General features: G+C 56.2%; 1 protein-coding gene across 3 annotated transcripts; it reads left to right on the top strand.

Annotated features, from left to right (window-relative positions):
- Positions 1–84: 84 nt before the first annotated feature.
- Positions 85–26,019, top strand: PPIL2 (peptidylprolyl isomerase like 2). Of its 3 annotated transcripts, none has more exons than XM_045819762.1 (21): positions 85–215; positions 2,333–2,382; positions 4,467–4,512; positions 6,782–6,844; positions 8,042–8,093; positions 12,013–12,064; positions 14,589–14,680; positions 15,502–15,591; positions 16,547–16,622; positions 17,387–17,547; positions 18,563–18,638; positions 19,219–19,325; positions 19,722–19,811; positions 20,108–20,141; positions 20,688–20,805; positions 22,390–22,446; positions 23,068–23,140; positions 23,257–23,319; positions 23,416–23,555; positions 23,799–23,891; positions 24,487–26,019. In XM_045819762.1, exons 1-21 carry the CDS (start codon positions 184–186, stop codon positions 24,566–24,568), a joined length of 1,647 nt encoding a protein of 548 aa, XP_045675718.1. In that variant the 5' UTR covers positions 85–183; the 3' UTR covers positions 24,569–26,019. The 3 variants fall into 3 exon arrangements, with proteins under 3 accessions (XP_045675718.1, XP_045675720.1, XP_045675719.1); XM_045819764.1 differs by having other exon boundaries at positions 23,799–23,921; XM_045819763.1 differs by having other exon boundaries at positions 23,799–26,019.
- Positions 26,020–26,378: the final 359 nt, after the last annotated feature.

The raw sequence follows: 26,378 nt of genomic DNA, 5'->3' as shown, positions 1-26,378 counted from the left end.
CACCTGCGCCGCCAGCAGACTGACTTGCGAGCCTCCGGCGACCACAGTTCCCGACATGCCCAGCCCCCGCTTCCGGGGCGGGACCCGGAAGTAGTTACACGGTGGGGCCAAGACGCGGTGGTCCGGGTTGTGTGTTGAAGATTTTCCGTGTTTACCAGTCCTGCCACTGCCACCTCTGCAGTCATGGGGAAGCGACAGCACCAGAAGGACAAGATGTAAGTTGAGCCGCAGCCAGGGGCTGCTGGCTCTGCTTGAGCCCCGCCCTGCCTCCCCGCCTGTCCCGCACTCTGCCGGTTCCCCCTTCCCGTTTTTCAGAGCTGGTCCCCAGAGCCCCTCTCAGAAGTCGCTTCCTCCCAGAAACTTCCGCTGCCCTCCCCGGGCGGGGTAATTCCCCCCGACAGCCGCCAAGATTTCCCGGAATCCCGCCTTTGGAGGCGCTTGCCCTAATAGAACACAAGTGCCTTCACCTGGGCGCGGCCTTCCCGTCGCCCCAGCGCCCTTCGAATACAGCCCCTTCGACTTCGCTTTTGCCCTGGACCGCCCCACTGTCCACTCGCGAGCTCTGCTCGTGAATTAGTCCCTCTCTCTTCTGCATCTCCTGTCTCTCCCAGTGTGCCGGTCTATGCCCATCAGCCTACAGGGATGCTACAGAATCAGTTTAAAACCAACCTCGTCCATGTCCCTCTCCAGTTGCCACCGTGTATCTAACGTGAAAGCGCTGTGTGCCCTTGCCGTTTTCTGCTGCCTCTTGAAAGCACTTCAGTGAAGTTTTTTGACCCTCAACACTACTCTTGTCAGGATCCCAGTAACTTCCTTGTTACTAAATCTAGTGGTCAGTTCTCAGTCCTCATTTCGTTGGGCTTCTCAACAGCATAGGACACAACTGACCACGTCTCTCTGAAGCCCTTCTTTGGTATTTGGGACACCACACGTTCTTTCACGCTCTTTATTTTCCCTCTACCTCAGTGGCCTCTCTCTTTGTTGGATCCTCCTCCCCATCTTCCAGACCCCACAGGTCGACATCCCCCAGGCTTCTGCTCCCACTTGCATTCTCCGTGGGTGACTGCAATAGCCAGCTGCTAATTGATATCTCCACTTAGAGATCCAACAAACATATCGAAGTTAATATACCCCAAATGAGACCTTTTCAGTGCCTGAGCACAGTGCCCCTGTTTTCCCTGTCTCAGTTTGCTCAGGTCAGAAGTCTGGGAGTTAGACTTGGTGCCTCTTTCTCCTCCAGTCCATCAGTAAGTCCTGTTGACTCTTCCAGGGGCTGACCACTGTCTCTCCCACCAACTCCCTCCACATAGGCAGGGGTTGTTTTTTGTTTTTAAAATTTTTATTTATTTATTTTTAGACAGAGGGGAAGGGAGAAAGAGGGAAACATCAATGTGTGGTTGCCTCTCATTCGCCCCCTACTGGCAACCCAGGCATGTGCCCTGACTGGGAGTTGAACCGGTGACCCTTTGGTTCTCAGGCTGGAACTCAATCCACTGAGCCACACCAGCCAGGGCTAGGCAGAGTTTGTGTCAATTCCTTCTTGGACCTTTGTAGTCATCTCCTGATTGGATTTCTGTTCCTTCTCTTTTATTTTATTTTCAAAAGATTTTTTTTTTTATTTATTTTTAGAGAGAGAGGAAGGGAGGGAGAAAGAGAGGGAGAGAAACATTGGCCTGCAACCCAGCATGCACCCTGACTGGGAACTGAACCTGCAACCTTTCGGTTTGCAGGTCAATGCGCAATCCACTGAGCCACACCAGTGAGGGGTCTGCTCCTTCTCTTGCTTGTCCCTCTACACGCAGCAGCCCGAGTGATGCTATGAGGACTTACATTAGATCACATCAGGGCCCTGCTCCAAACCCTCCAACAACTTTCCATCCAGCTTACAGCAAATCCAGAGTCCTCACCTGATCTGACCACCATTCTTGTCTCCTTCCTCTCCTGTCACATGCCCCCATGCACACTGTATATCTGTGACTTCACCCTTTGGGAACACAACAGCTTTTCCTGCTTCATGGCTTTTATATATGACATGTCTGCTTGGTCCTTCTGCCCGGAGAGCCCGTCCCCCAGAGATTCACATGGCAAGCTCTTGCTCATCTTCAAGCCTTCTGTTAATTCAGTTCATTTGCTCCAGATCAAAGCCGGACTGTTTGTGTTTGCTTGTTTGTCTATTGCATGCCTGTTGTGTTTATCATTATGTGCCTGTCACATAGTAGGTGTTTAATAAACATTTGCTGAATGAGTGAAATGACTCAGTCACCCATTACTTCTGGAGACTCTGCCCTCTTTACAGAGGGGGTGGAAGTAAGATTCTCTCTCTCTCCTTCAGGTACATTACGTGTGCTGAGTACACACACTTCTATGGTGGCAAGAAACCAGGTAAGGCATGAAATCCTTCTGTTCCCCTTGGTATGTGTGGGGTATAATTAAGGGATGATGTCTTCACTATACAATGAGCCTGTAAAAATGAACAGTTAGCCCTGGTCGGATAGCTCGGTTGGGTAGAGCCCGTCCTGTTATGCCAAGGTTGTGGATTCGATTCCCAGTCAGGGCACATGCAAGAGTCAATCAACGAGTGCATAAATAAGTGAAGCAACAAATCAAGGTTTTTCTCTCTTTGTCTCCCCTCCTTCCTCTCTCTCTAAAAATTAATAAATAAAAATTTAAAAAATTAACAATGAGCAAGAACATGGAAACTCTGGTAGACAAATGGGCTGAGGACAGACAATTCAGAAAAGAGAAAGTACATTAAAAATAGGAGAAAATGTTTAGTCTTGGTTAAGTTTTTTAAATGTAGGTTAAAATAACATTCTTTTCTCTATCAAGTTAGTAGAGGCAGGCATACCTCGTTCTGTTGCACTTTGCTTTATTGTGATTTGCAGATGTTGTGTTTTTGAGCAAGCCTAGGCATGGTTTTTCCAACAGCATTTGCTCACTTTGTGTCTCTGTCACATTTTGGTAATTCTCACAATATTTCAGGCTTTTTCATTATTGTATTTGTTTGGTGAACTGTGTGTCTTTGATGCTACTGTTGTAGTTGTTTTGAGGCATCATGAACTGTACCCAGATAAAACAGCACACACAATCAGTAAATGTGTACTCTGGCTACTTCATTGGTTGGCTAGTCCCTCTCTCTCCCCCTCTCCTTCTTTCCCTGAGAAAGAATATTTCAATACAACAATATTGAAATTAGGCCAATTAATAACCCTACAGCGGCCTCTAAGAGTTCAAGTGAAGGGAAGAGCTGTTAGTCTTGCACTTTAAGTCAGAAGCTAGACATGATTAAGTTAGAAAGACATGTGGAAAGCGGAGCTAGGCTGAAAGCTAGGTACACCTCCTGCACCAGTTAACCAAGTTGTGAATGCAGCAGAAAGTTCTTGAAGGAAATTAAAAGTGCTACTCCAGTGAACACACAAATGGTATGAAAGCAAAACAGCCTGTTGCTGGTGTGGAGAAGGTTTCTGGCTAGAAGATCAAACCAGCCACAACATTATTTAAGCCAAAGCCTAATCTAGAGCAAGGCCCTAACTCCGTTCAATGCTGGGAAGGCTGGGAGAAGTGAGGAGGCTACAGAAGAAAAGTCTGAAGGTAGCGGATGTTGGTTCATGGGATTTAAGGAAAGAAGCCATCTCCATAACAGAAGTGAAAGGTGAAGCAGCAATTGTTGATGGAGAAGCTGCAGCAAATTACCCAGAAGATCTAGCTAAGTTGAAGGTGGCAACAGTAAACAAAAGATTTTTGATGTAGATGAAACAGGCTTATATTGGGAAAAGGTGCCATCTAGGATTCTCGTAGCTGGAGAGGAGCAGTCGATGCCGGGCCTTAGCACTTCAGAGGACAGGCCGACTCTCTGGTTAGGGACTTATGCAGCTGGCGACTTGAAGTGGAAGCCGGTGCTCATCTACCATTCTGCAAGTCCTAGGGTCCTGAAGAATTATGTTACATCTACTCTGCCTGTGCTCGTAAATGGGATGGTGAAGCCTGGATGACAGCACATCTGTTTACATCATGGCGTACTGTTTAAAGCCCACTGTTGTGATCCGCTGCTCAGGAAAAAATGTCCTTTCAAAATATTACTATTCATTGGCAATGAACCTGGTTACCCAGGAGGTCTGATGGAGATATACAATGGAGTTAATGTTATTTTATTTTTATTTTTTTTATAGATGTTATTTATTTATTTTTAGAGAAGGGGAAGGAATGGAGAAAGAGAGGGAGAGAAACATCAATGTGTGGTTGCCTCTCACACACCCCCTACTGGGGACCTGGCCTGCGACCCAGGCATGTGCCCTGACTGGGAATCAAACCAGTGACCCTTTGGTTCACAGGCTGGCGCTCAATCCACTGAGCCACACCAGCTAGGGCTGAACTTTTTCTTAAAATGTAATTGAACTGTTGGTAGAAATACATATGTGAAATTTTTTACAGAAATAACTTTCTGTCTCTTATTTTGTTTTAAACAGATATTCCACAAACAAATTTTCGTCGTTTACCCTTTGACCATTGCAGGTGGGTTTCGAGGGTTTAATTTTCTGTTAGTAATCATTCTCTGAAACACAATTATGTGATAGTCTGATCCTTGCAGATGCAGATAGGGATCTGTGTGTGTCCTCCATTCAGATCTTTCTGGAAGTGGGAGAAGATGACTTAGTAAGAACCAGTGATTATTTTCTTCTTATTCTGTGTCTGTGTTCACAAGTTTGTTTTTTAGCTTCATTCTTACCTTCCAAGGTAGGTAGCCTCTGTTGTTAAGCCTGTTTACTTCGCTTAGAAGAGCGAAGTCCCTTGCCTCACATCCTGGATGCGGTGCCACTGAGGCTCGAACCCTGTGGCCTGCTGCAGGCTGGTGCCTTTCACACTTTCCTTCGGTCAGAGTCTAAGTAGTAACAGCAGCAGCAATAGTCTGATGACCTGCCATGGGAATGCAGGTCACCTGTGGGGGTGGGAAGGGACCCTGCTTTAGAGTCACTCAAATGCTTCTTCCCACCCCAGTTGGTATGTGTATGAACAGAAGATGCATCTGCTGGAACTAGGACTGTTGAACCCCAGGACACTGGGGGCTGTGGGGTGCGTGGGTCTGGTGGTCCCCTTGGGCCTGATTTTCCTAAGTTTGAGCCAGGGTCGTCTCTGCCCTGTACATGTGCCTGTCTGCACAGCATTCCTCCCCACCCCCCAAGTTCTGATTCCATAGGTCAGGGTGAGCCTCGAGAGCTGACAGAACTCTCCTGGTGACCCTGGTACTTCAGCCAAGGCAGGTCAGCCACCTACCACAGGGTGGCGAGGGGGCAGGCAAGGCCACTGGGCCTGTCCTGGGCGCCCAAGATGCTCCCTGCAGCAGTGAGTGAGGGCTCTCCCTGCTTGAAGCATTCACTGCAGGGGGTGAACAAATGAGACCCAGGCGTCTTTGGCTTGGTTTCTCCCCACCCCCACCAGGTCTTGTCATCAGCCTTGTGAGAACATCTTACTCAGGTTGGGTATGAATGGATTGTATGGAGATACTTCCATCTTTGGTTCCTGTTTCCTCCAGGAGGTCTCTGATCTTCTTCTCACCCATTTTTTAACTACATTGGGTACTGGGTAAAAATGTGCTTTGAGAATGTGCCCTTTGGGTGCCATTTGGGAGGAGGTATGACCATGTCTTGCTGCTTGGAGCTTGATTTGGTGCCGGGTCCTGCTGTGGTTGGTCCCCAGCAGCGTTAGCAGCGCCATTGGGTTAGAGCTGACTTTTGGGCCAAAGAAAGGGCTTCCTGGGGCAGCATCCATGGAGGTGCCCCCCATGCTGGCAGGCTTTCTAGATTCCAGGGACTGACCTGTGCTGACCAAACTTACAGGTGACCGATGTATAAACAAGCCAGGTCAGCCTGGGCTCTTGATGGCTAGTGGCAGAAATACCATGCAAGAAAAAAGGGTGTTGGTTCAAGGAAGTCCACCAAGAAGCCTTCCTCTGTAGGCTCTGCTTTTCTTTTCTTTTTTAAAAGTTGATATTAGATGGGAAACCTTGATTTGTTGCTATACTTATTTATGCATTCATTGGTTGATTCTTGTATGTGCCCTGACCAGGGATCGAACCCACAACCATGGCGTATTGAGATGACACTCTAACCAACTGAGCTACCAGGGCAGGCTCTGCTTTTCTTAAGGAGACCCTTCATGAGGAGGCAAATGACCTGTGGTAGTCTGGGCCTCTGTAGGTCCCTCTGCCCCCATACCATGCATGAGAACTTACCCTGGGCTCTTGGGCCTTCAGGCCTTGCCTGAGTCATGTGTCTGCCCCGGGACATGTGGGGAGAACTGTGGGTGCACTCTGTGGGCAGAAGCCCCACCAGAGTTCCTTGGGATGGGCAAGGGCAGTTCTTAGTACAAAACTGTGGCCTGCCTGTGCTTGCCGTATGAGGTGTTGGAGGGTGTACTCCAGTTCTGCCTGTCCCAGGCCACCTCCGGGGTCCTCTTTGGGGACTGACCATGATCCCCTGTGTATTGTATGTCACAGCTCAGGGTGTGGAGAGGACCAGGCTGTGGTTGTCCCTAAACCCTCTCACCACCTCTTGGGACCCTTGCCTTCTAGTTACTGGTTTGTGCCGGGTGCTGCTGAGGGGCAGGGATGTGGAGGTCACCTCGGTGCCGGCACCCATCCCAGGCTGTGCAGGCTGCACTAGAAGTGTTGGAGGACTGGCTGCAGGCTGCAGGAGGGAGGGGCAGAGGGACAAGTCACAGGAGGCATGTGGCAGTGGCCTGGCCAGTCCACTGCATAACTAGGAGTAACCGTGTCCTTTCTCAGTCTCTCTCTGCAGCCCTTCAGCTACCCGGTCTGCACCCCTGAAGGCGTTGTCTTCGACTTGCTGTGAGTTCTCTTGACTTTTGAGCTAACAACCAGGGTGAGATCAGTGACATCCACTCAGGAAGGGGGCATGGGGCCAGCCGGAGGTCTAGTGGTCCCAGGCAGTGCCAGGCCAGGCCACGCTGAGGTCCTGGAACCCTCAGGAGCCCTGGGGGGGCCTCTTGGGGACCCAGGAGGGACTGCCAGGGCCTCAGAGATGAAGCCACAGTGCTGCTGTGCCCCCCGGCAGGCAGCCCTGCTGGCAGGTGCTGGTGTCTCTTTTTGGAGTGGCACCGACCTCCGCGCAGGTGGGCCCTGTTGTTCTAATTGGCACTCATTCTTGTTTTGGAATATTAATGCACTAAATATTTTTCACTCAATGAGTCATAATTAGGGTGTGTACTTTTCCAGTGCTTTATTTTGAAGCATTATGTTCTGTTTTGTGTTCCAACATAAGCCAGCTTATATAATTTTCTCACATTTCAGACTTATTTAGAAAAATTGGAAAATATCTCAAAGGGAAAATTTACCATAATCACACTGTCTGGGATAACCACTCCAATATTTATACTTACCTTTTTCTGTGAGTTTATTGGTGGTAGCATGGTTGAGTTAATACCATGAAGATAGCTCTGGATATATTCTTTCTTTTTTTTTTAAGATTTTATTTATTTATTTTTAGAGAGAAGGGCAGGGAGGGAGAATGAGAGGGAGGGAAACAGTGTGTGGTTGCCTCTCACGCGCCCTCCGCTGGGGACCTGGCCCGCAACCCAGGCATGTGTCCTGGCAGTAATCGAACCAGCGACCCTTTGGCTCGCAGCCCGCGCTCAATCCACTGAGCCACCCCAGCCGGGGCTGGATCCATTCTTTATTCAGTCACCATGAGAGCTTTTCCCCCATGTTACTCAGAATTCTCCAGAAGTTAAAATTTTGATGGTGGTCCATTATCTCATTTTATGGATATATCAACATTTGTGTACATCTTATTTTGCTAGCTTGTGTTGTTCATACGTAACTGTAATGAAAACCCTGAATGTACTTTGAAACGATGTTTCCAGAAATGTCCTCTGCTTCCTTTGACGAGGCAAGGCGCTCCTTTCCTGGCCTCTGCCAGCAGAAGTGGAGGCGGAGCGGCACCCTCCGCACCGGTCCCCAGAGGCAGCCCCCGGGACTGTGCCGCCCCGCCCATCACGCTGATGCTGTCTGTTCTCTTCCCTTCAGGAACATCCTCCCCTGGCTTAAGAAGTACGGGACCAACCCCAGCAATGGCGAGGTAGGGGTTGTGCCGGAGTCCGGGTGATGCCGGTGCATGCTGTCCTGTCGCCTGCCCTCTGGTTCTGTGGGTTTTCGTTCACACACAGGAGTGGCAGAGGACCACTCGTGGGGCGCAGTGAGGGGACTGTTGTCTCTCTGCACCCGTTCCTTTCTGGAAAGGTTTCTTATGTGCATACATGCTTGCACGGCCTCCGTCTTTCCTTGGGCTGTGGGCGTGATCACTTGCAGGAATTCTTCTGTACTTTGCTTTTGTATCCTGCAGTGTGTCGGGGATCTGCGCGTGTCAGTGCGTGAAGCCCTGCCCAGTCCTCGGGCGGCTGTGTGTGCCCTCGCGTGGGGGCACCGCAGGGGGTTTGAAGTCGCCTGCTGTTGCGAGCAGTGGTCTGGGAGCGCCCTGGCGCTCGCCTCCCTGGGCTCGCAGGAGCGTCACGCTGGCAGTGCCGGGGCCTGGGGTGGGTGCATTTCTGTTCTGGCAGCTACTGGCCGGTTTCCTTCGGAAGTTGCACCTTTCAAACTCGGGACAGCAGTGTGAGGAAGAAAATGCCTGTTTCCCTGTACCCTCTGCAGCCCTGGATATCATATGTTTCTTTGACTTTTGTGCTGCATGAGGGCGAAAGTCTTTGTAATTTGTGTTTGTATTGTGAGGTGGGTTAAGCGGCTCCTAATGTGTCATGTACGCAGGCCCGCTGTCGTGAATTCTGTGTGCCTGGAAGAGACTCCCCAGGGTCAAGTGCCAGCTTATTCTCTGCTGCCGCACCCACTGCGCACCTTTATCGCAACCCCATGGTGTGTTCACGGCCTAGTCACCCGCTCTGGTCTCTCCTTCCCCACGCTACAGCTTGTGCCCACTTCTTCGTTTATTCAGTTTCCTCCTTCCAGCAGGAGGGTGTTGGCCCGTGCCGTGTGCGGGGCTGGAGCTGTGAGCAGAGCAGAGGCGGTGGGAGGCAGAGATGCTCGCGGAGAGGGACGTGAGAGGGGGGAGGGCGAGTGGGCTTGGGGGATGTCTCGGGGCAGTGCCGTTGAAACTAAGACCTGGGGACAAGGGGGGATGGGGGCAGACGGGCCCACATCTGGGAACCTTGAAGGCCTTGGAGGGAGCTGGGTATGTCCTTGGTGTATGATTGCCTTTTGCACGCCCCCACTGGGAACCTGGCCTGCAACCCAGGCACGTGCCCTGACTGGGAATCAAACCAGTAACCTTTGGGTTCACAGGCCAGTGCTCAATCCACTGAGCCATACCAGCCAGTGTGGGTGGCCTTTGTTTTAAAAGCTCACTCTGGCTGCTGTGTGGGGAATAGACTGGGGAGGTGAGGGCAGAAGCTGAAAAAGCAGCCTGGGGGCTGTGCACTTGTCTGGACAAGAGCTGCTAGGTGAACTTGGACCAGTGCGGAGGCCAGGGAGGTAGAACAGAGAGGCGGTACTAACGGGACTCACCGAGATACTGCGTCTCCCAGGCCAGGGAGAGTGCTGTGGTAACCTTCTAGTGCAGTCACGCGTTAGGAGGACCAGGTCAGTTAGCATGGCCTGTACCAGGGACAGGCAAGTGGAACCATGTGATCCAGCCTGTGCTTGGGTTCCAGGCTAGTGGGGTTTGTCAGGAAGGTGGATCCCTCAGAATCAGCGCCACAGGCAGCCCGAGGAGAGTGGGGGCACGGAGTGGGGGCAGGCAGTTGGACTGGAGGTGGGATGAGGAGGGCGCCCAGGGAAGGTGGGACTTCTGTGTGACCTTGGAGGACAAGGTGGCTCTACTAGGGTGTCCGGGGCAGTGTTTGAGGCTGAGAGGTTAGCCTGAGGACAGCGTGGCCTGTGGAGGGGTTGGCTAGCAGTGTGGGCACTGGCACCGTGGGGCTGGACGGACGCCGTCTTAGAGTCCGTGTGTCAGGTTGAGGCCCCGGCCTGACCGGGAAGGCACTGGGCTGGGGTGAGGCCTGGTAAGCTGTGACACAGACTCTGCAGGTCATAGTCATAGTCGTCGTTGTCACCGTTTTCAGGGAGGCCTGAGAGGACTGGGTGTCGTGAGGCTTGAGGGGGAGGGAGGGAGGCGGGGGAGGGAAGTGAACAGCGTCCTGCTTGCCGGCCTAGGGCTGGTGAAATGTCTCTGGTTTGGTCTTTACCTAGCTGTGCTCTTGTTACCTATTTTCTGTGTGCTGCCCGCACACTTGGGGCCCAGTGACATTCTGGGCGGGCGCAGGTTCTGAGCGCCCTTTGGGTCAGGCCGGAGGCACTGGGAAGCGAAGGAGCTGGGCTGGCGGCGCGTGTTCTGGGAGCAGCTGCTGAAGGCCTGTGGCTTTCCTCTTTCAGATGGTCGGGGATGCAGGGTGCTCCTCCCCAAGGAGAGCCCTCTTTCCTGTTTCTGCTGTGCTCTTCCCTTGTATTTTTTATTTTTGTCATTGAAAGTGTGACCATCAGTGTTCTTCTGTGAGATCTGCCTGGGAGCCACTGCAGCCTTCCAGGGGCCTCCTGCAGGGCTCGGGTTTTCAGGGTGCATTGCCTTCCCTGGCACGGAGGCCCTGCCTGCCGCCGGGGAGCAGCCAGTGTCCAGGCTGGGACTCCTCTGCCGCGGAGGGTCTGTCCTTGGCTCCCTCTGGTGGTTTTCAGGCCCCACTCTGCTCCCTCCCTCCCTCCCTTCCTTCCCTCTCCTCTCTTTTCCTCCCTTCTCTTCTTCTCCCCTCCCCTTCCTTCATCACCAGGGCTCCCTTGTATTTTGTTGTCTGCACCTGTCCCCCTGTCCTCTGTCTCTTCTCCATTTGGTTGCGTCTGGGGTGTTTTTGTTATTTGGGGTTCCCCCCCACAGATGCTCTGCAGGGGTCTCCAAGACGTGTGTGTTGCCCTGGGCTCAGCCTCCCGCCATGTCCATCATGGTGAAGGTCAGCTAAGCCCTGGCTGGCTTGGCCCCTGTCACTTCTCTGGGCCCCAGGACAGGCGCGTTGTGTTTGTGGGGTGTCTGTGCGTGGCCTTGGGCCCAGGGTGCCTGAGCCTAAAGGAGAAGGGCTGCCTTGTGGGAGCGGCCTGGGAGCAAGGCCTCTGCCATCTGTCCTGGGTCTGAGGCCCACCCGAGCAGACCTGTGGGGGGCAGAACAAAAGAGGAAGGGATGAAGCCAGGTTTGGGGTGGTGGCAGGCCACTGTAGGGGAGGGAGGGTGCAGGGCTGGAGCTTGGCTTAGGGGCCCAGCCCTGGAACACCCCCCAGTGTCCCCTTTGGGCTCTGGGTAGGTAGGGCTGGGCTCCTGAGTGGCAGTGGCTGCAGGGACATGGACTCTGAGTCAGGTGTTCCCCGTGGGCAGCTTTGCCTCTCTGCTCCAGGGTCTCTCCACAGCCCCCTTCACCGCCTCCGGCGGAGGCCTTCTCAGCAGGGCTGCCGCTTCCCTCTGGCTGCCGGGACTCGGTTGCACCGAGAAGTCTCCTGCAGGAGAGGTGACTGCACACACACAGAAACGCTAGAAAGTAGAGGATCCCATCACAGTTTCTCTTAGCATTTGGGCATATTTATTTCTTCCCCCCGACTTTTTAGTGTTTTGTCTTTCTTAACTAGTTTATACAACAGAAGAAGAAGGTGAACACCACCCAGCTCAAGAAATACATTCACTTTTTAATTTAATAAATAATCAGTGCTTGCCATGAGACTATCTGAACATCACAGAGTGTAAGCAAACCTCCCCCTCGGCCTCCGGCCTAAATGTCAGCCCCTGCGCTCAGGGTCGGTCTGCTGGCCCAGAGGCTGGGGTTCTGCTGTGCAGCCCCCCGTCTGGGTGAAGTGCTGTGTCCTGGGCACCCAGGTCAGCACCCGTGCCTGTTCCCGCGGGGAAGGCTGGGGCCGTCCGAGACTTCCCCAGTCTGAGGCGTCACCCGGCCTCCGCATTGTCAGCCTTCGTGTCAGTTGCTGCTCTTCATTGTTAATTACGATTCTACTTCTTTCAGAAACTGGACGGGCGGTCCCTGATCAAGCTGAACTTCGCCAAGAACAGCGAAGGTACGGGATCTCTTTTACAGCCAGCCCAGGGGCTGGCCCGCAGACTGCAGCCGCCGCCTCTCACCAGGTCTCCGCAGACCCAGTTGTTCCTCTCTGGTCAGCCGGCTGTTGCTCTTAATCTCTCAGAGATGTAACGTAATTCTTTCTTAAGGGTCCAGGTAGTTTTTAAAGCTGAGGTGGTGCAGCCTTGGGTTTTGGTTATTTCTTCGCACTAAGGCCGTCGGGCCATGTGGGCCTCTGGTGGCCTTTGTGGGCACAGGTGGGCCGTGTGGCTCTGGTCTGCTCCTGGCTGGAGGCAGAAGCTGTGGAGGCCAAGAGCCCTGGGGCGGACGGCTAGGTGGTGGTGTGGGGGTGTGACGGAACGGTGGGGTGGCTCTTGTGCTGGGCTTCTCTACACCACTGGTCGTAAAGCCCGAGCCCAGCTGGGGTCCTCCTGCTTCACGTCCCTGCACACCCTGTCATTGGCCAGATGCCCTAGCTGAGGCAACCCCCAGGGGCACTGACCTTGCTCTCGGTGCTCTGTGGGCCTGGCATGGTTCTCTTGGCCTGTGCAGACCCTGGTCAAGGCTGGTGTCCGTGCTCACTGGGTGTGTGCGTTCTAGGGAGACACTGACGCACCTGAGGCTGGGGCCCGTCCGACGGGCCTCGTTGAGACAGAAGCACAATGCTTCAGGGACAGTCCCTGGGGGTCAGGGAGCTCCGCCAGCCCTGGCAGCTGAGTGCTGTGGGCTTCCCTGCTCGGAGGTCAGCTGATTCGGGGAGGCCCACAGTGTGTCTCATTCAGCAAATATGTGCTGCGTGCCTGCCATGTACAGAGAGGAGAACAGGCCAGGTCTGTCCTGGAATGAAAGGAGCTTACATTACAGTAAGGGAGGAAGCTGACAGTACATCACTGTGGTGTGGCGGATGCTTCTCTAGCCAGGGACCAAAGTAAAGCAGGGTGAGGAGACAGAAGGTCGTAGGAAAACTCATGGACAGAGTTTGAGTGGAAATCTGATGGGAAGGAGGGAGGGAGCCACGTGGGGATGTAGGGGGGGAGCATTCCATGCGGAGGGTACAGCCAGTGCAAAGGCCCTGAGGTGAGTCTGGGGGCAACCAGAAGTCCAGTGCTGCTGGACCAGTGTGTTGAGGGCTGGAATCAGAGGCTGTAGTCAGAGGGGTCGGAAGCAGGGGGACAGGGTGCAGAGCAGTCCTGTGGGGCTTGGGCGGCCGCTGGAGGTCTCGGATGGGAGCCAGAGAGGAAATGGGATCTGTCCTCATTTTTGCCCATGAACACCTTTGGCCTAGCAGTCACCTTTTTTTTTGTTTTTGTATTTTGCTTTGTTTTGTTTTTAATTGACGATCTCAATCCTGGCTGGTGTGGCTCACTGGATGGAGTGCCAGCTTGTGAACCAAAGGGTCACTGGTTTGATTCCCAGTCAGGGCACATGCCTGGGTTGAGGGCCGGGTTCCCAGTAGGGGGCGTGGGAGAAGCAACCACACATTGATGTTTCTCTCCCTCTCTTTCTTCTTCTGTCTGTCTGAATATAAATAAATAAAATCCTTAAAAAAGAAAAAGAAAATTTCAGACACGTGAGAGCAGGTGCTGCGTGTATGGGTCTCCACCAGCCAGCTGCAGTTCCCGTCCACTCACCTGTTGGTTTTATCTGCGTTTCCACTGAGCACCTGCTTAGGTGATTTTTAAAGCAGATTCTGACACTGTATCAGTTCATTGTACATGCTTCGGTGTGTATCTCTAAAAGATAAAGACTTAGCCCTGACCAGTGTTTCTCAGTGGGTTGGGCATTGTCCTGCAAAGCGAAAGGTCGCCATTTGATTCCCGGTCAGGACACGTGCCTTTGTTGCATGTAGGAGAGGCAACCGATTGATGTTCCTCTCTCACATTGATGTTTCTCTCCCTCTTTCCCTCCTTCCTTTCCCCCTTTCTAAAAATAAATAAGTTAAATAAGTAAATTTTTAAAAAGATAAGGGCTTTAAAAATAATCATCACAATACTACTTTTACACCTAAAAGATTAACAGGAATTCCTTAATATCACTAACTATCCAGCCAGTGGTCAGATTTCTAGAATGCTTTCATAATTATTTTTATATAGTTTGCATACCAAGATTATTTAAAGGCCCACACAAATGTGTGTGATTGATACCTCTAAGTCTAACAGTCTGTAAGTGTTCCCCCCTTTGCATTTTACTTTTTGGGGCTTATTTGAACAGGCTCCTGGCTACCTGTAGGGGCTGGTGGGGAGGGGCAGGGACAGCAGGAGTTTGCTGCAGTATCCCGGCGCCAGGGTGAGGGATGTGGCAGGGCCTGGGGTGGAGGGGGAGGCCAGGGGCTGGTGGAGCAGGCACCTCCGGGGAAGGCCATGTAGGGGCTGGGTCTTGCGGGATGAACAGGAGTTTCCTGGTGGCTTTGGAGGAGGGGCTGGAGTAGCTAGCTGTGCCTCCGGGCCGGGTCTGGGTGGGCTGATGCGGGTTCTGCCCGCCGCCTTTCTCTGACTGGTCTGCCCGTGCACGCCTCTCCCCAGGCAAGTACCACTGCCCGGTGCTGTTCACCGTGTTCACCAACAACAGCCACATCGTGGCCGTCAGGACCACCGGCAACGTCTATGCCTATGAGGTAGGTTCTCGGGAACTGAGGCACGTACAGGCTCTCCAGGTGTGCGCTCCTGGGAACCCTTGTCTGGGCTCTGGGATTGCCCTGGGCACAGCGTGCCCCTGTGGGGCCGCCAGCACAGCCGAGAAAAGGCAGGGCCTCTGACCCGAAAACTGGGTAGTTCTTTTGTACCCAGGGGTCCTCCCCACAGTCGGCTTTTGGAGAGACTGTTAGGCCCTGGGAGGGACCCTGTGCTCTGAGGTCAGGCTCCAGGGCTTTGAGAGGAGTCCTGAGCCCCCCAGTTCTTGGAATCCCCAAGAGGGGCAGATGTGGACTGGCGGGCAGGTGTGGGGAGGGGAGGCCCTGGTTTCTGCACGGGTTGTTCTCTGGACATGTCAGCAGAGGGTTCGGACAGTAGGGGTGTAGGCCCCTCGTTGTGGGGCAGCCATCTCTGAACTGTTTTCACACCTGTCCCTGACCATCGGCAGCATCCAGGTGGCTAGTGCTGCCCTAGGGTCTCTGGGGGTGACACCTTGCCTGAGTGTGCATGGATGTGGGGGAACTTGGTACAGATGGATGCCTTGTTGAGCCTGTCTGCTGATGTTGAGACATGTGTCACAGAGCGCCCTGTGAGGAACCTTGTTCAGGGGGCTGAATTTGGGTTTCCGGGGCTCCACAAGCATCCCCCGAGGTGGCAGGGCCGTGACTGTGAGCTCTCGGTGGGCACACGGTAGTCCTGTCCTTCGTCTCCCTGCTGGACCAGTGCCGTTGTCTGGGCGGGCTGTAGGCTCCCAGCGCCGGGCTGGGAACAAGCACCGTCACAGTTGCCTTGCTCCCGACTGCAGGCCGTGGAGCAGCTAAACATCAAGGCTAAGAACTTCCGAGACCTGCTGACTGATGAGCCCTTCTCCCGGCAGGACATCATCACCCTCCAGGTGGGTGTCCCTTCCCCTGTGGTTCCCAGGAGGGACCACCCGAGAACCTTGGCTCAGCTCCCCGTGGCCAACCCCACCTCTCCACCCAGCCTTGGGGGCTTCCTCTCCGCCACCTGTCTGGTCGCGGTGCCCCAGCTGCTACCGACAGTGTTCCCGCCTCCTGCCTCCTTCTGCTCGGTCGCACGGGCCTTTGCACTTCCCCAGCCTGTCCCTGCTGTGCCAGGGCCCCTCCTCTCTGTCCTCAGAGCCATCTCGGCATCTGAGTGGCCTCTTTGTAGGCCTGGCTCTCCTCCTGCCCTCTTGAGAGTGGGAGTGGGTGTGTGCTCTGTACCCCAGTGTTGGGCACAGGACACCCCTGAAGGTGTCGGAGTACCCTGGGTGAGTTAATAAAAACATGTACGTAGGATATCCAGGAGTGACTTACACAGGGGCAGTCCTTCTGTGGCTTGTCCCATTTTAATGGGAGGTTAGTACACATTCCCTCCAAGGGGGAGGGCTGGCTGTCCCCAGAGCACGAGAACCTGTGGGGCCTATGTCTGGCCGCCAGGCTGAAGGGAGGGGTACCGGGCAGCCTGCGGGAGGCCTGGAGGTGGGCATGCTGTGCCTGCCCACGTCCCCTCGAGGACTCCATCCGTCCTGTGGCTGCCTAACAACAAGGGACACTTGTCAGCTGTGTGCCAAGAAGTGGCTGCGGTTTGGTGAGCAGCCAGCTGTCTGAGCCAGTCTCTACCCTACCCTTGCTGTGGCCCTGCCTGGGGCGGAGCCCTCTCCCAGTCCTGGTGCCCCTGATCCATGCTCGACCCACCAGGTCTCCTTGCAGCCACTAGTGTCTCCCCTCGTGGCCCAGGACCCTCGTGCCACCCAGCCTTCCTCCGCAGCAGGGCGGCCACGTGGCCACAGCCCGGGGCCTGACGCAGTGCTGGGCGCTCTGCTGCATGTGTTCCTTTTGCCACAGGACCCCACCAATTTGGACAAATTCAATGTCTCCAACTTCTTTCACGTTAAGAACAACATGAAGATAACAGACCCAGGTACGAGCAGCCAGGGGTGGTCGGGGTACTGGGGGTTGGGGGGAAATGAGAGGGAGCTCCCTGGGCAGAGCCCCCGCCTCCTGGGGCCAGAGTCGTGATCAAGCCGAGGCAGGCCTGGCATTTCCCGAGCTGACGTTCAGCTTCTGTGCAGAGACTGGCAGGACGACGCTGGCCCATGCTGCCCTTAGGGAGCCCGATGTGGTGGGTGCCAGCTGGGCCCTTACGCCTTAGTGTCCACAGCCTCATATGGGACGGGCCTGGACACCTGTCCTCCCCACTCCACACTGCTCCGGGGATCCTCAGGGTTGCTTCCTCGGCCGGGCCCTCAGGTCCTGGATGGGGCCCTGTCTTGGCTCCCTAGAGACCGTACCTGTTGTTGCTGCGGGGACTGGTGCTCAGGCAGGCTGGGGGGTCCTGTGGGGGCTGGCAAGTGTGGGGACTGCTCAGCTGGCTGGGTGTCACCACCGAGGGCTGTTTGTGAACACCGTTGTGATCAAGGCCGGGCTGGGGACAGAGACCAAAGCCAGCTCCAGCAGAAGCCTTGGCGGGCAAGCTGCTGCCCTTCTGGGCTGTCCCCTCATCTTCTCCCTGCACACGCCTTCCTGGGTTTGTAGTGACTACGAATGACACTGTGGTGGAGGCTCGGCCTGTGTTCGGGTCTGGGTTTCTGCCGGTACTGTCCCCTCTGGCCTCTTGTCCTTGTCATATGCATCTGGGGACATCCCCGGGAGCTCAGCTGCTCAGGCTGCCTTGCTGTTCTGCAGATGAAGAAAAGGCCAAGCAGGACCCGTCGTACTATCTGAAAAACACAAACACCGAGACCCGGGAGACACTGCAGGAGCTCTACAAGGAGTTCAAAGGGGACGAGGTCCTGGCGGCCACCATGAAAGCCCCAGAGAAGAAGAAGGTGGACAAACTGAATGCCGTGAGTAGGAGGAGGGCCACAGAACTGCCAGCCCAAGCACCCCCCTTCAAGGCCCCTCAGAGTGGGGTACATTTGGAGGGGAGGCAGCTGGATCCGAGAGCCGAGGTGCCCTTGGGGGCCCAGAGGACAGCTGCACTGAGGAGGCTGGGGAGCCTGGGACAGACGTCCTAGGTGGCTAGCTGCCAGGTGGCTTTGGTGGTACCGCATGACACAGTGGCCTCAGGCTCGCAGGTCTGTGGGAGGGGATGTCCGGGGGGTGTGGGGTCACCGCCCTACACAGCTGGTCACAGTCACGTGGTGCCCAGAGCAAAACCAGGGACAGATGGTGGGGCATTTCAGGGGTGCTGTGGTGCTGAGGGGAGGGAACAGGGGTGTTTGGTGGCTGCCCCTCCTGGGCAGTCAGGCTCACTTCTCACTGTGCCCAGTGGCTGGCCTCGAGGCCCTCAGTCAGCAGCAATGGCGCCAGCATCAGTGCCTTGGTCTGGCGGGCCCGGAGCTGCCCTTCCCTGCTTCAGCCTGCAAGCTGGGGCTGTGGGGACGGGCGGCGGGGCTCTGAGGCTCCCTCCTTAGAAAATGCTCAGGAAAATTTGCAAAAGGAAAAAAGTTTGTTCTTCACTCTGCCACTCTTAACACCAGAGCTCTTAGCATTTTGGCATACTTCCTTCTGCTGGGGAGGAATCCCTCCTTTTATCTTTTCCCTCTGCCAAGGATGAGGAAATATTTCTATGGCTCATGTTCATGATTAAAAGTGTAATGTGTTGAATTGTAGAAACTGAAAATTTTCAAAAGGAAACTAGAGCCCCTTATTCCTTGGGGCCTTAGAGGAAGCCAGTTTGGGCTGGGCCATCCTGTCCCCAAGGAAGTTCCTCGTGAGATCTTTGGGTGGTGGTCAGGGACGCCAACCTGGATGGGAGGGGTCGAGTAGGGGCCTGAGCACCGGGCCAGCTGGGTCCCATGTCCCCGGCCCACCGCCTCCCAGGGCGCCGCTGACGTGCCCACGTGGTTCTCTTGGCAGGCCCACTACTCCACTGGGAAGGTTAGCGCCTCCTTCACCTCCACCGCCATGGTGCCCGAGACCACACACGAAGCAGGTAGCTGCCTCCGCTCCTCCATCGCCAGGGCTGCTGCTTAACGGCCGCTCAGGCACGTGCCCTGTCCCCCATTCTCACACTGCTGCGTCGTGTCTGGGCTTTGTGGGCCCTTAGGCAGCTCGGAAAGAGTGGGGGTGGGCGGGGACTGGCCCTTTTGGAGCTGTGTTTGTGTTTGCGATGGGGGAGGCTGTAGCAAGGTCTGGGCCTGGGGCCGGAGGCACCCCCCATGCCACGTCCTGCCTGCTGGGCACCCTCCCCCCCCCCCCCGGCCTCTTCCCAGGCTACTCGTGGCACCTCAGCCCTGCACCAAGGCTGCTATTATCATCCTCAAGCTCTCTTCCTCCTGGGTTTTAGGCCTGTCAGGTCCCCGACTCTCCCCCACCCCTCTGCACCCCCGCCGAGCCTTCCCAGCACCCCTGCTGGGGCTTCTGAGCCCTCCGTGCCCTCTCCTGTGCTCAGCTAGGGCGGGCCCCTGGGCTCCCCCAGGGCTGGGGCTCGGGCTCGAGTTCAGCCCTTGGTGGAGTGGGGTGTGGCTGTCTTCGGGTTGGGGGAAAGCACAGAGCTCGGCCTCTGCTCGCAGCCGCCATCGACGAGGACGTGCTGCGCTACCAGTTTGTGAAGAAGAAGGGCTACGTGCGGCTGCACACCAGCAAGGGCGACCTCAACCTGGAGCTGCACTGCGACATGGTGGGTGTGGCGGCCGTCCCCTCCCCTGCCCAGAGTCGTTTCCAGGGCCTGAAACCTGGGGCAGCACTTAGGATGGGCTTGTAGTAGAAAAAGACGGCGTCCTCCGGAGGGCGTGGAGGGCCCCCCTCCCCCATCCCTCAGACGCGACCCTGCCAGCCACGTGCTGTGTCTCCTCCGCCCAAGTCCTGTGGCGAGCACACACTGGAGTCACACCCACTGCCCTGCGGCCCTTGCTCTTGGAGGCTACAAGTTTCTTGTCGTTCAGCGTCATGAGTGCTTACTGTGGCACCCATGGGCAGCTGACCCTCTCCCACTGTGTGATCGGGGCTTGGGTGGCATTCATGACCCTTCCTCGGCTGCTTCGTGCCTCACAGGGGTGTCTGGGCTATTTTGCAGACACCAAAAACCTGCGAAAACTTCATCAGGCTCTGCAAGAAGCAGTATTATGATGGCACCATCTTCCACAGGTCCATTAGGAACTTCGTGGTGAGCTATGTGGGCCAGCGCCAGCCTTGCGGGGCCACACGGACCCTGGAGGGGACTCAGGAGCCTCTGCTCCCCGGGCCAGGAGCCTGCCCTTTGAATACCCCACCTGGCCACTTGGGGCTTGTGCAGATGGAACTGGGAGGGTGTCCGTCCTCGCCAAGAGCTCAGACCCCTTGGGGCCCATCTGGCAGAAGGGGAATTGCTTCTGCCAGTGGACACTGGGCAGTTGCTGAAGGGCCGGCAGGGCATCAGGGTCACAGGGCATGGCTTCTCATTGGCTTTCGTTCTTCCTGCAGATCCAGGGGGGTGACCCCACTGGCACAGGCACAGGTAGGTACTGGTGCTGGGGCTCCCTGGGCAGCTGCAGCTGCCCCAAAGGGGTGCCATGAGGGGTAGGTGGGTGGGGGCAGGGCTGAGAGTTCCAGATGTGGACACGGGTAGGCCAGGTAGCAGGGTGCCGTGAGACCTTGGGTCCCTGTTCTCTCATTTTGAAATGGTCATGAGGCCCAAATGGTAGATGGAAGTGGGAGCGTGTTGCCTCTACAGGGCTCCGGGGCACCCACCTTGGTCAGAGGGCCAAGGGATGCTTCAGGGAGTCCGCAGCAGAGGGAGGTTGCGCCCCGCGCCAGATGTCTGTCTGCCCTCCCACTGCCTCCCAAAGCCCCCCTTAGCTTGTGTGCTGCTTGGGCACAGGCCCACTCATTCACCCACTTGGGTTAGCAGTAACGTGTGACCTTCACCCTTCACTCCATCTTCAGGGCCAGGGCTGCCCTCCAAGGGCCCAGTGCCCCTTGAGACCTGGCATAGGTTTCTGGAGCTGGCTGCACCCAGCTAGGACCCGGGCGTGCTCGCTGCCAGCTGTGCTTTCTCTTCCAGGTGGGGAGTCGTTCTGGGGAAAACCCTTCCGAGATGAGTTCCGGCCCAACCTCTCGCACACGGGCCGAGGCATCCTCAGCATGGCCAACTCAGGGCCCAACACCAACAAGTCTCAGTTGTGAGTGGCTGGGCGGCTGTGGGATGGGCCTGGGGAGGAGGTGCAAGGCTCCCTGCAGGGTCCCCCTCAGTCTTGCCCTGAATCCAGTCAAGGTGCGCAGCAACCCCGGGGAGGCGGACGACTCACAGGTGACACAGCCCAGACCTGTTGAGCGCAGGCGTGTGCACTTCCATGCAGAGTAGGTCAGCAGGCAGCACTGCACCCTGGGGCACGTGCCCGCAAGGGACCAGGTGGCCGGAGTCCCCAGGAGATGCAGAAAGGCCTCCTGGAGAAGGTGCCCTGTGAAGTGGCTGTGGGCGTGGGCACGGGTGCCCAGGCAGGGAGGGGCTGGAATCTGGGTCTGGCCTGAGCAGCCATTGCTGGGGTACATTTATGGCAACGCGGGTACCTGGTTAAGGGACGAGAATTCTGCTTTGACGGCCATATCGGATGCCTGAGACACCCACCTGTTCTTAGTGGGTTTACGTGTTGGTGCTAAGAGGACGCAGGTGGGCTAGAAGTACAGGCCTGGGTGTCCCGGGCAGGGGTGGGGGCCCACCAGGGGCAAGAATGGGCAGTTGGACCTGCCCTGGTGCCGGTGGAGGAGAGGAGAGGCTCCTGGCATCTCCCCTCTTCTCCCCTCCCCTCCCCTCCGTTGTGTTTTCCATTTCTGTGTGAACTGGGGGTCTTGTTCTGGCCTCAGTTCTGTTCACTGCTGGTTGTGCCTGCCCTGCTCTCACGCTCCCTTGGTTCCAAGGAGCCGCAGGTGTAGACTGAGACGGGGCAGGGGAGGTTGGTTTGGGAGCAGAGGGGGCCCCAGGCTGGTTGGGGGCGGCTTTCTGGGACGTTCGATAGGGTGCACCTGCCCGGCTTTTTGGGCGGGATTTGCGGGGAGGGCTCCGTCTAGGCTTGTTTCTCTCAGTTGGTCCTCGTCAGCCTTCTCTGGGATCTTTAGGGTTTATGCGTTTCATTACTTACAGTTTTTAAGAACCCCTAACTCCTACTTGTATTTCTGAACCCTGTACTTATTAGGTGGTTTGTATTTTTCTGGTTAAAGTCTTTTTAGGCGTCATCTATATTCCAAATAATGTTTTAAAATATGTATTCCTTTGTATCTGTCTCTAGTTTTCAGTTGTTAAGGGGGTTTTCTGTAAACTTTGGAAGGCCTTAAATTTTTTTTTGGAGGCAGGAAGGTTTTATTTTTGTATTACATATTTATGCTATTTTTGTATGTGAATGCACACAAGGCAACTTCATTTTCTTCCATTTGTGCCAGCATCACTTACAGAGAAACCCTTCCTTTTCCAGCTAAGGGGCCGCCTTGCTGTTGACTGGTGCGGGGAGATCGCTCCTCTGAGCTCTCACCTTTGTCCAGTGACTGGCCAGCCCCCGGCCTCATGGGCACAGGGCAAAAGCAAGGAGGGGCTGGGACCATTTGGGAGTCTGGGCCTCTCCCCTGGGGAGCCCTCATAGGGCGGAGCCCTTTTATACCAAAGGTCCCCTAGCTTAGAGGTGACTAGTTTGTTCCAGCGGCCTTGGGGGACAAGGCAGGCTGGGGTAGGGTAAGCTCCACGCCCTTCCTGACCCTTCTGTCCTCCTCCCCAGTTTCATCACCTTCCGCTCCTGTGCGTACCTGGACAAGAAGCACACCATCTTTGGGCGGTAAGAGAAGCCACTGCACGAGGCACAGGGCGTCGGCAAGGGCAGCCTCCTGGCCCGGCCGGGTCTCGCTGCCTCTTCCCCGGTCCTGTCCCTACCAAGGTCATGGTCATGCATAAGTGGGGACTTGGGGCTTCTCTGTTGGGCAGGGGACCTTGGGTAAGGAGAGGCCAGCTCCAGCCCTGCCTGGTGGGTGTCCTGCTCACAGTCAGCCCCTCAGTTCACCTTTGGATGATCCCAGATCACCTGTCTGGGCCACCTCCTTTGCCCCCATTCTCCCGTCCAGGGGTCAGCAGACTTTCCCTGTGAAGGCCTGAGGGTATTTCCAGCTCTGTGGCCTCAGGGTCTTTGTCGCACTCCTCAGCCCTGGCTGTGGTGTGAAAGCAGCTACAGTCAGTGTGGGAGCGATGGCGGCCCGCCAGACCTGCCTCTCAGGCTGCTGCTCTCCCGGCCTGCGGTCCTGTCCCTGCCCCGTGGGCCTTTCCGGATCCAGTCCGTCTCTGTGGGGCCTTCGTGGGCCTCGGCCCAGGCCCCTTCCCAGCCCCTCTTCCTGCCACGCCAGGACTTGGTCCTTGGGGGTGCCCTGAGCTGGGCATACTAAGAGGCCGCCTCCCTCTGCTACAGGGTTGTGGGGGGCTTTGACACACTGACGGCCATGGAGAATGTGGAGAGCGACCCCAAAACCGACCGTCCCAAGGTACATGTCCTGGGAGAACAGAGGGGCTGCTCCTCAGGCGCAGCTGGGCAGGCGTGGGGTCCCGTTGCCCCGTTGCCCCCTGCCAGCCCGGCTCACTGGCCCCCGCCTCACTTCAGGAGGAGATCCGCATCGACTCCACCACCGTGTTCGTGGACCCCTTCGAGGAGGCTGACGTCCAGGTGAGGAGGGAGCAGCTGCCACATGGGGAGGGACTTGGGGGGAGTCCTGTCCAGCCCGAGGGGCTGTGGGCCAGCTGTCACCCTGTTCCACCACAGATTGCTGAGGAGCGGAAGAAGACCCAGCTGGAGGAGGCAGCCCCAGAGAGCACAGCGAAGAAAAGCCAGCCCAAGTCAGGGAGCCAGGGTCCCCCAATGTACCGCCAGGGGGTGGGCAAATACATCAGTCCAGCAGCCACGTGAGTGCAGTGGGAGCCAGTGTCTGTTCCCACGGTGCGCCCCACGAGTTGGCCGCTGCAGGCCGGAGCCTGCTCCGGGGTGAGGACGTAATGGGCACCGGGGTGAGTGGGTGCTGGGAGGACCCCAGCAGGCTGAGGGGCTCACACTTGGGGTGGGGGTGGGGGGGACAGTGTGGAGACACGTGGCTTGCACCTCGGGGGCTGGCCCCCACAGCAGCTGGAGTCCCACTCTCCTCTTCCCAGGAAACGTGTAGCAGACGAGGAACCGTCAACCAGTGCAGCTGTCCCCGTGGCCAAGAAAAAGCCCAGCCGAGGTTTCACGGACTTCAGCTCGTGGTAGTGGCGGGCCTGCTGCTCTGGGTCCTGGTAGGGACGCAGCGCTGGGGCTTGTGTCCCGCATCCCGGAGGTTTTCTGCCCTTTGGGCTGCGGCTCAGCAAAGCTCTTGCCTGGGTCTCCTTTTCTGGCCCTGGGAGCCTATGGGTCTCCTCACCTCCCACCCAGGGCTGGGCCCTGGCCCTGTTTGCAGGCCTGTTGTCTCCTGACCCCATTTCTGTCACCTTGTTGGGGATGTTGGCTCCATGTGGTTCCCAACCAGCGGCATCACCTGGAAGCTTGTTAGGAACATTCTCACACCCCGGGCCTTGTGACCTGGAGGCAACGCTAGCGGTTTGAGGACCCTGGACTAGTACTTTGATGTTATTTCCAAAAACCTTTTCTGCCACCTCTTGCTTGGGTTTGTTGTGTCCACCCCAGCAAGGACCATGGGCGGTCGCAGCCTGGCTCTGGGTTCCACCTCAGGGCCACCCGCCCACCTCTGTGCCTCAGGACGGTGATGGGACCACGTGGGTGAAGACAGCCGGCTCCTGCTGGCCGTGTAGAAGGCCCCAGCGAGCTGGCATGCTCCCCTCACCCGTTCTTTTCCACCCTCAGGGTCCATGCTGTGCTCAGCGCTGACCGTCAGCCCCAGCTGTTTAGGGCTGTCAGGCCGGGTGTACCAGCATTTGCTGACTGAAAGATCCCTGATCCTATAAATGTCTTCAAAAAGCTGACTGCTGCCTGCCCGTCCTTGTTTTCTGTTCACTCTGCAGTCTGCCAGCCTGCTTCCCATTCTCCTGACCTTGACCCTGCTACCTCAGCTCTCCTGAAGTGCCTCTGTGGAAGCGTGGCAACAGCTGCCTCCTCCCAGGCCCACGTCTCCTCTAGCCCTGGGGCTCTGAAAGGGTCACTGCCCACCTCTCATGCCCCCCCGTCGGCACAGGCCACCACCCATCCTGCTCGTCACGCTGAAACTCTAACTCGGCTGCACCCTTGGTTGCTCCTCTTTCCCTCCTCATCCAAAACCTCAGTTCCACCGGTGAGTCTCAGCAGCTTCCTTCCAGAATGCACCTTGGCTCTTCCCCAGCTCTCATGCTGAACACCAGGTTCCAGGGCTGTCACCAGCCTCGGTCTTGGCCCCGTGTGCACGTCCACATGGGGCCAAGCCACCTTCCCAGAGCTCACTGGCCTCGTCTTGCTTCAGGACAGAGACTGGCTGTCCCCTGTGCTGAGAACAAGGTCCGTGCCCTGCTTGGGGCCTGTCCCTCTGCCGTCTCCCTGCACCCCCGACAGGCAGCAGGGGACCTGGGCTCTGCAGAGTGAGTGCCTAGCCCCTCTGCAACTTCGGCCAGACACGACCCCCTCACACCACAGACAGCTGAGCTCTCACTTGTGAGAGGCTGTCTGCACCAGCACTGGCTCCAAGAGCCTGGCTCACGCAGGAAGAGGGGGCAGGCAGGGTCGGGTGAAGACACGGGGGGCGGGGTTGGTGACCTGCGTGGGTACAGCACACCATCATCTCCTGGACTCTCCCTGGGGGAGGCGGCTAGCCCTCCCGCAGTTCAGAAGCAAGTGCTGAGTGCGCTGAGCCGAAGCCCTGTGACTACGTGGTGAGGCTTTCCCGGGCCCTGCTCACAGGCCCCAAACGGGCAGTGAGCCTGGCAGCCGGCGCCCCAAAGGCTGTATCTGCATGTGACAGCGCAGGGCGGGGACCACCTACGGGAAGGAGAGCAGGCCCCTCTGCTCGCCGGGAGCTGCACAGCACCACGGCCTTGTCCCTCGGCATCAGAGCAGAGCACCTGAGTCACACGTGCTACCGAAAAGGAGACGCTGGACATGGGAGCTTTATTTTTAAACCTCACAGACACAGAGGACCGAGGGCTGGACACAGGGAGGCCGAGGGGGGCTTGTGCGCTCGGGCTCGGCAGTCCCACTCTGAGGGGCGGACCTCCGGGCCAGCCGGGCCGCAGCCCCGTGGGCCACCCCATGGCGGGAGGACGGGCCGGCCCGGAACCTTTGACAGACGAGGCTTTACGTTTCTGTAGGTGGTTTGGGAGCTTAAGCTGTAGTCGTCCAGAAGTGAAAACCACTTGGATTTTTTAAGTACCTGGTGAGGTCATCAGGTAAATTAAAGGACTTTTGAAAAATTCCTTTTTCTGATCCTTGCTAATAATATCTGACAGATGCCATCAAGATTAAATGTTAAGGTACAAAAATACTATATTTATGTATATATAAAATGGCAACAAAACTAAACCACATTTCTAAAGCAAGTGTACTGTGCCAGAGGGCACGGCCTAGTTTTGTGTTAGATGCATTTATAATCTTGGCATCACCACCTACTCTTCTCCAGGACAGTATTTTAAATAAATAAAAGTCAGGGGATGATGACTGCTGTTTAGGATTTTAAGAGGGTGGAACATTCCAGCCCTTTACCAGCATGTCTGGTCGTGGTTTCGTGGGCGTCCTTCCCTGAAGCCAGCTCATGGTCGGTTCATTTGGTTTCA

This window comes from Phyllostomus hastatus, unplaced genomic scaffold (assembly GCF_019186645.2).
Source record: "Phyllostomus hastatus isolate PE091 unplaced genomic scaffold, TTU_PhHast_1.1 phas_scaffold_387, whole genome shotgun sequence".
Taxonomy (NCBI): domain Eukaryota; kingdom Metazoa; phylum Chordata; class Mammalia; order Chiroptera; family Phyllostomidae; genus Phyllostomus; species Phyllostomus hastatus.
The sequence above is the reverse complement of the archived record's forward strand: the minus strand, read 5'-3'. Positions and strand labels throughout refer to the sequence as shown.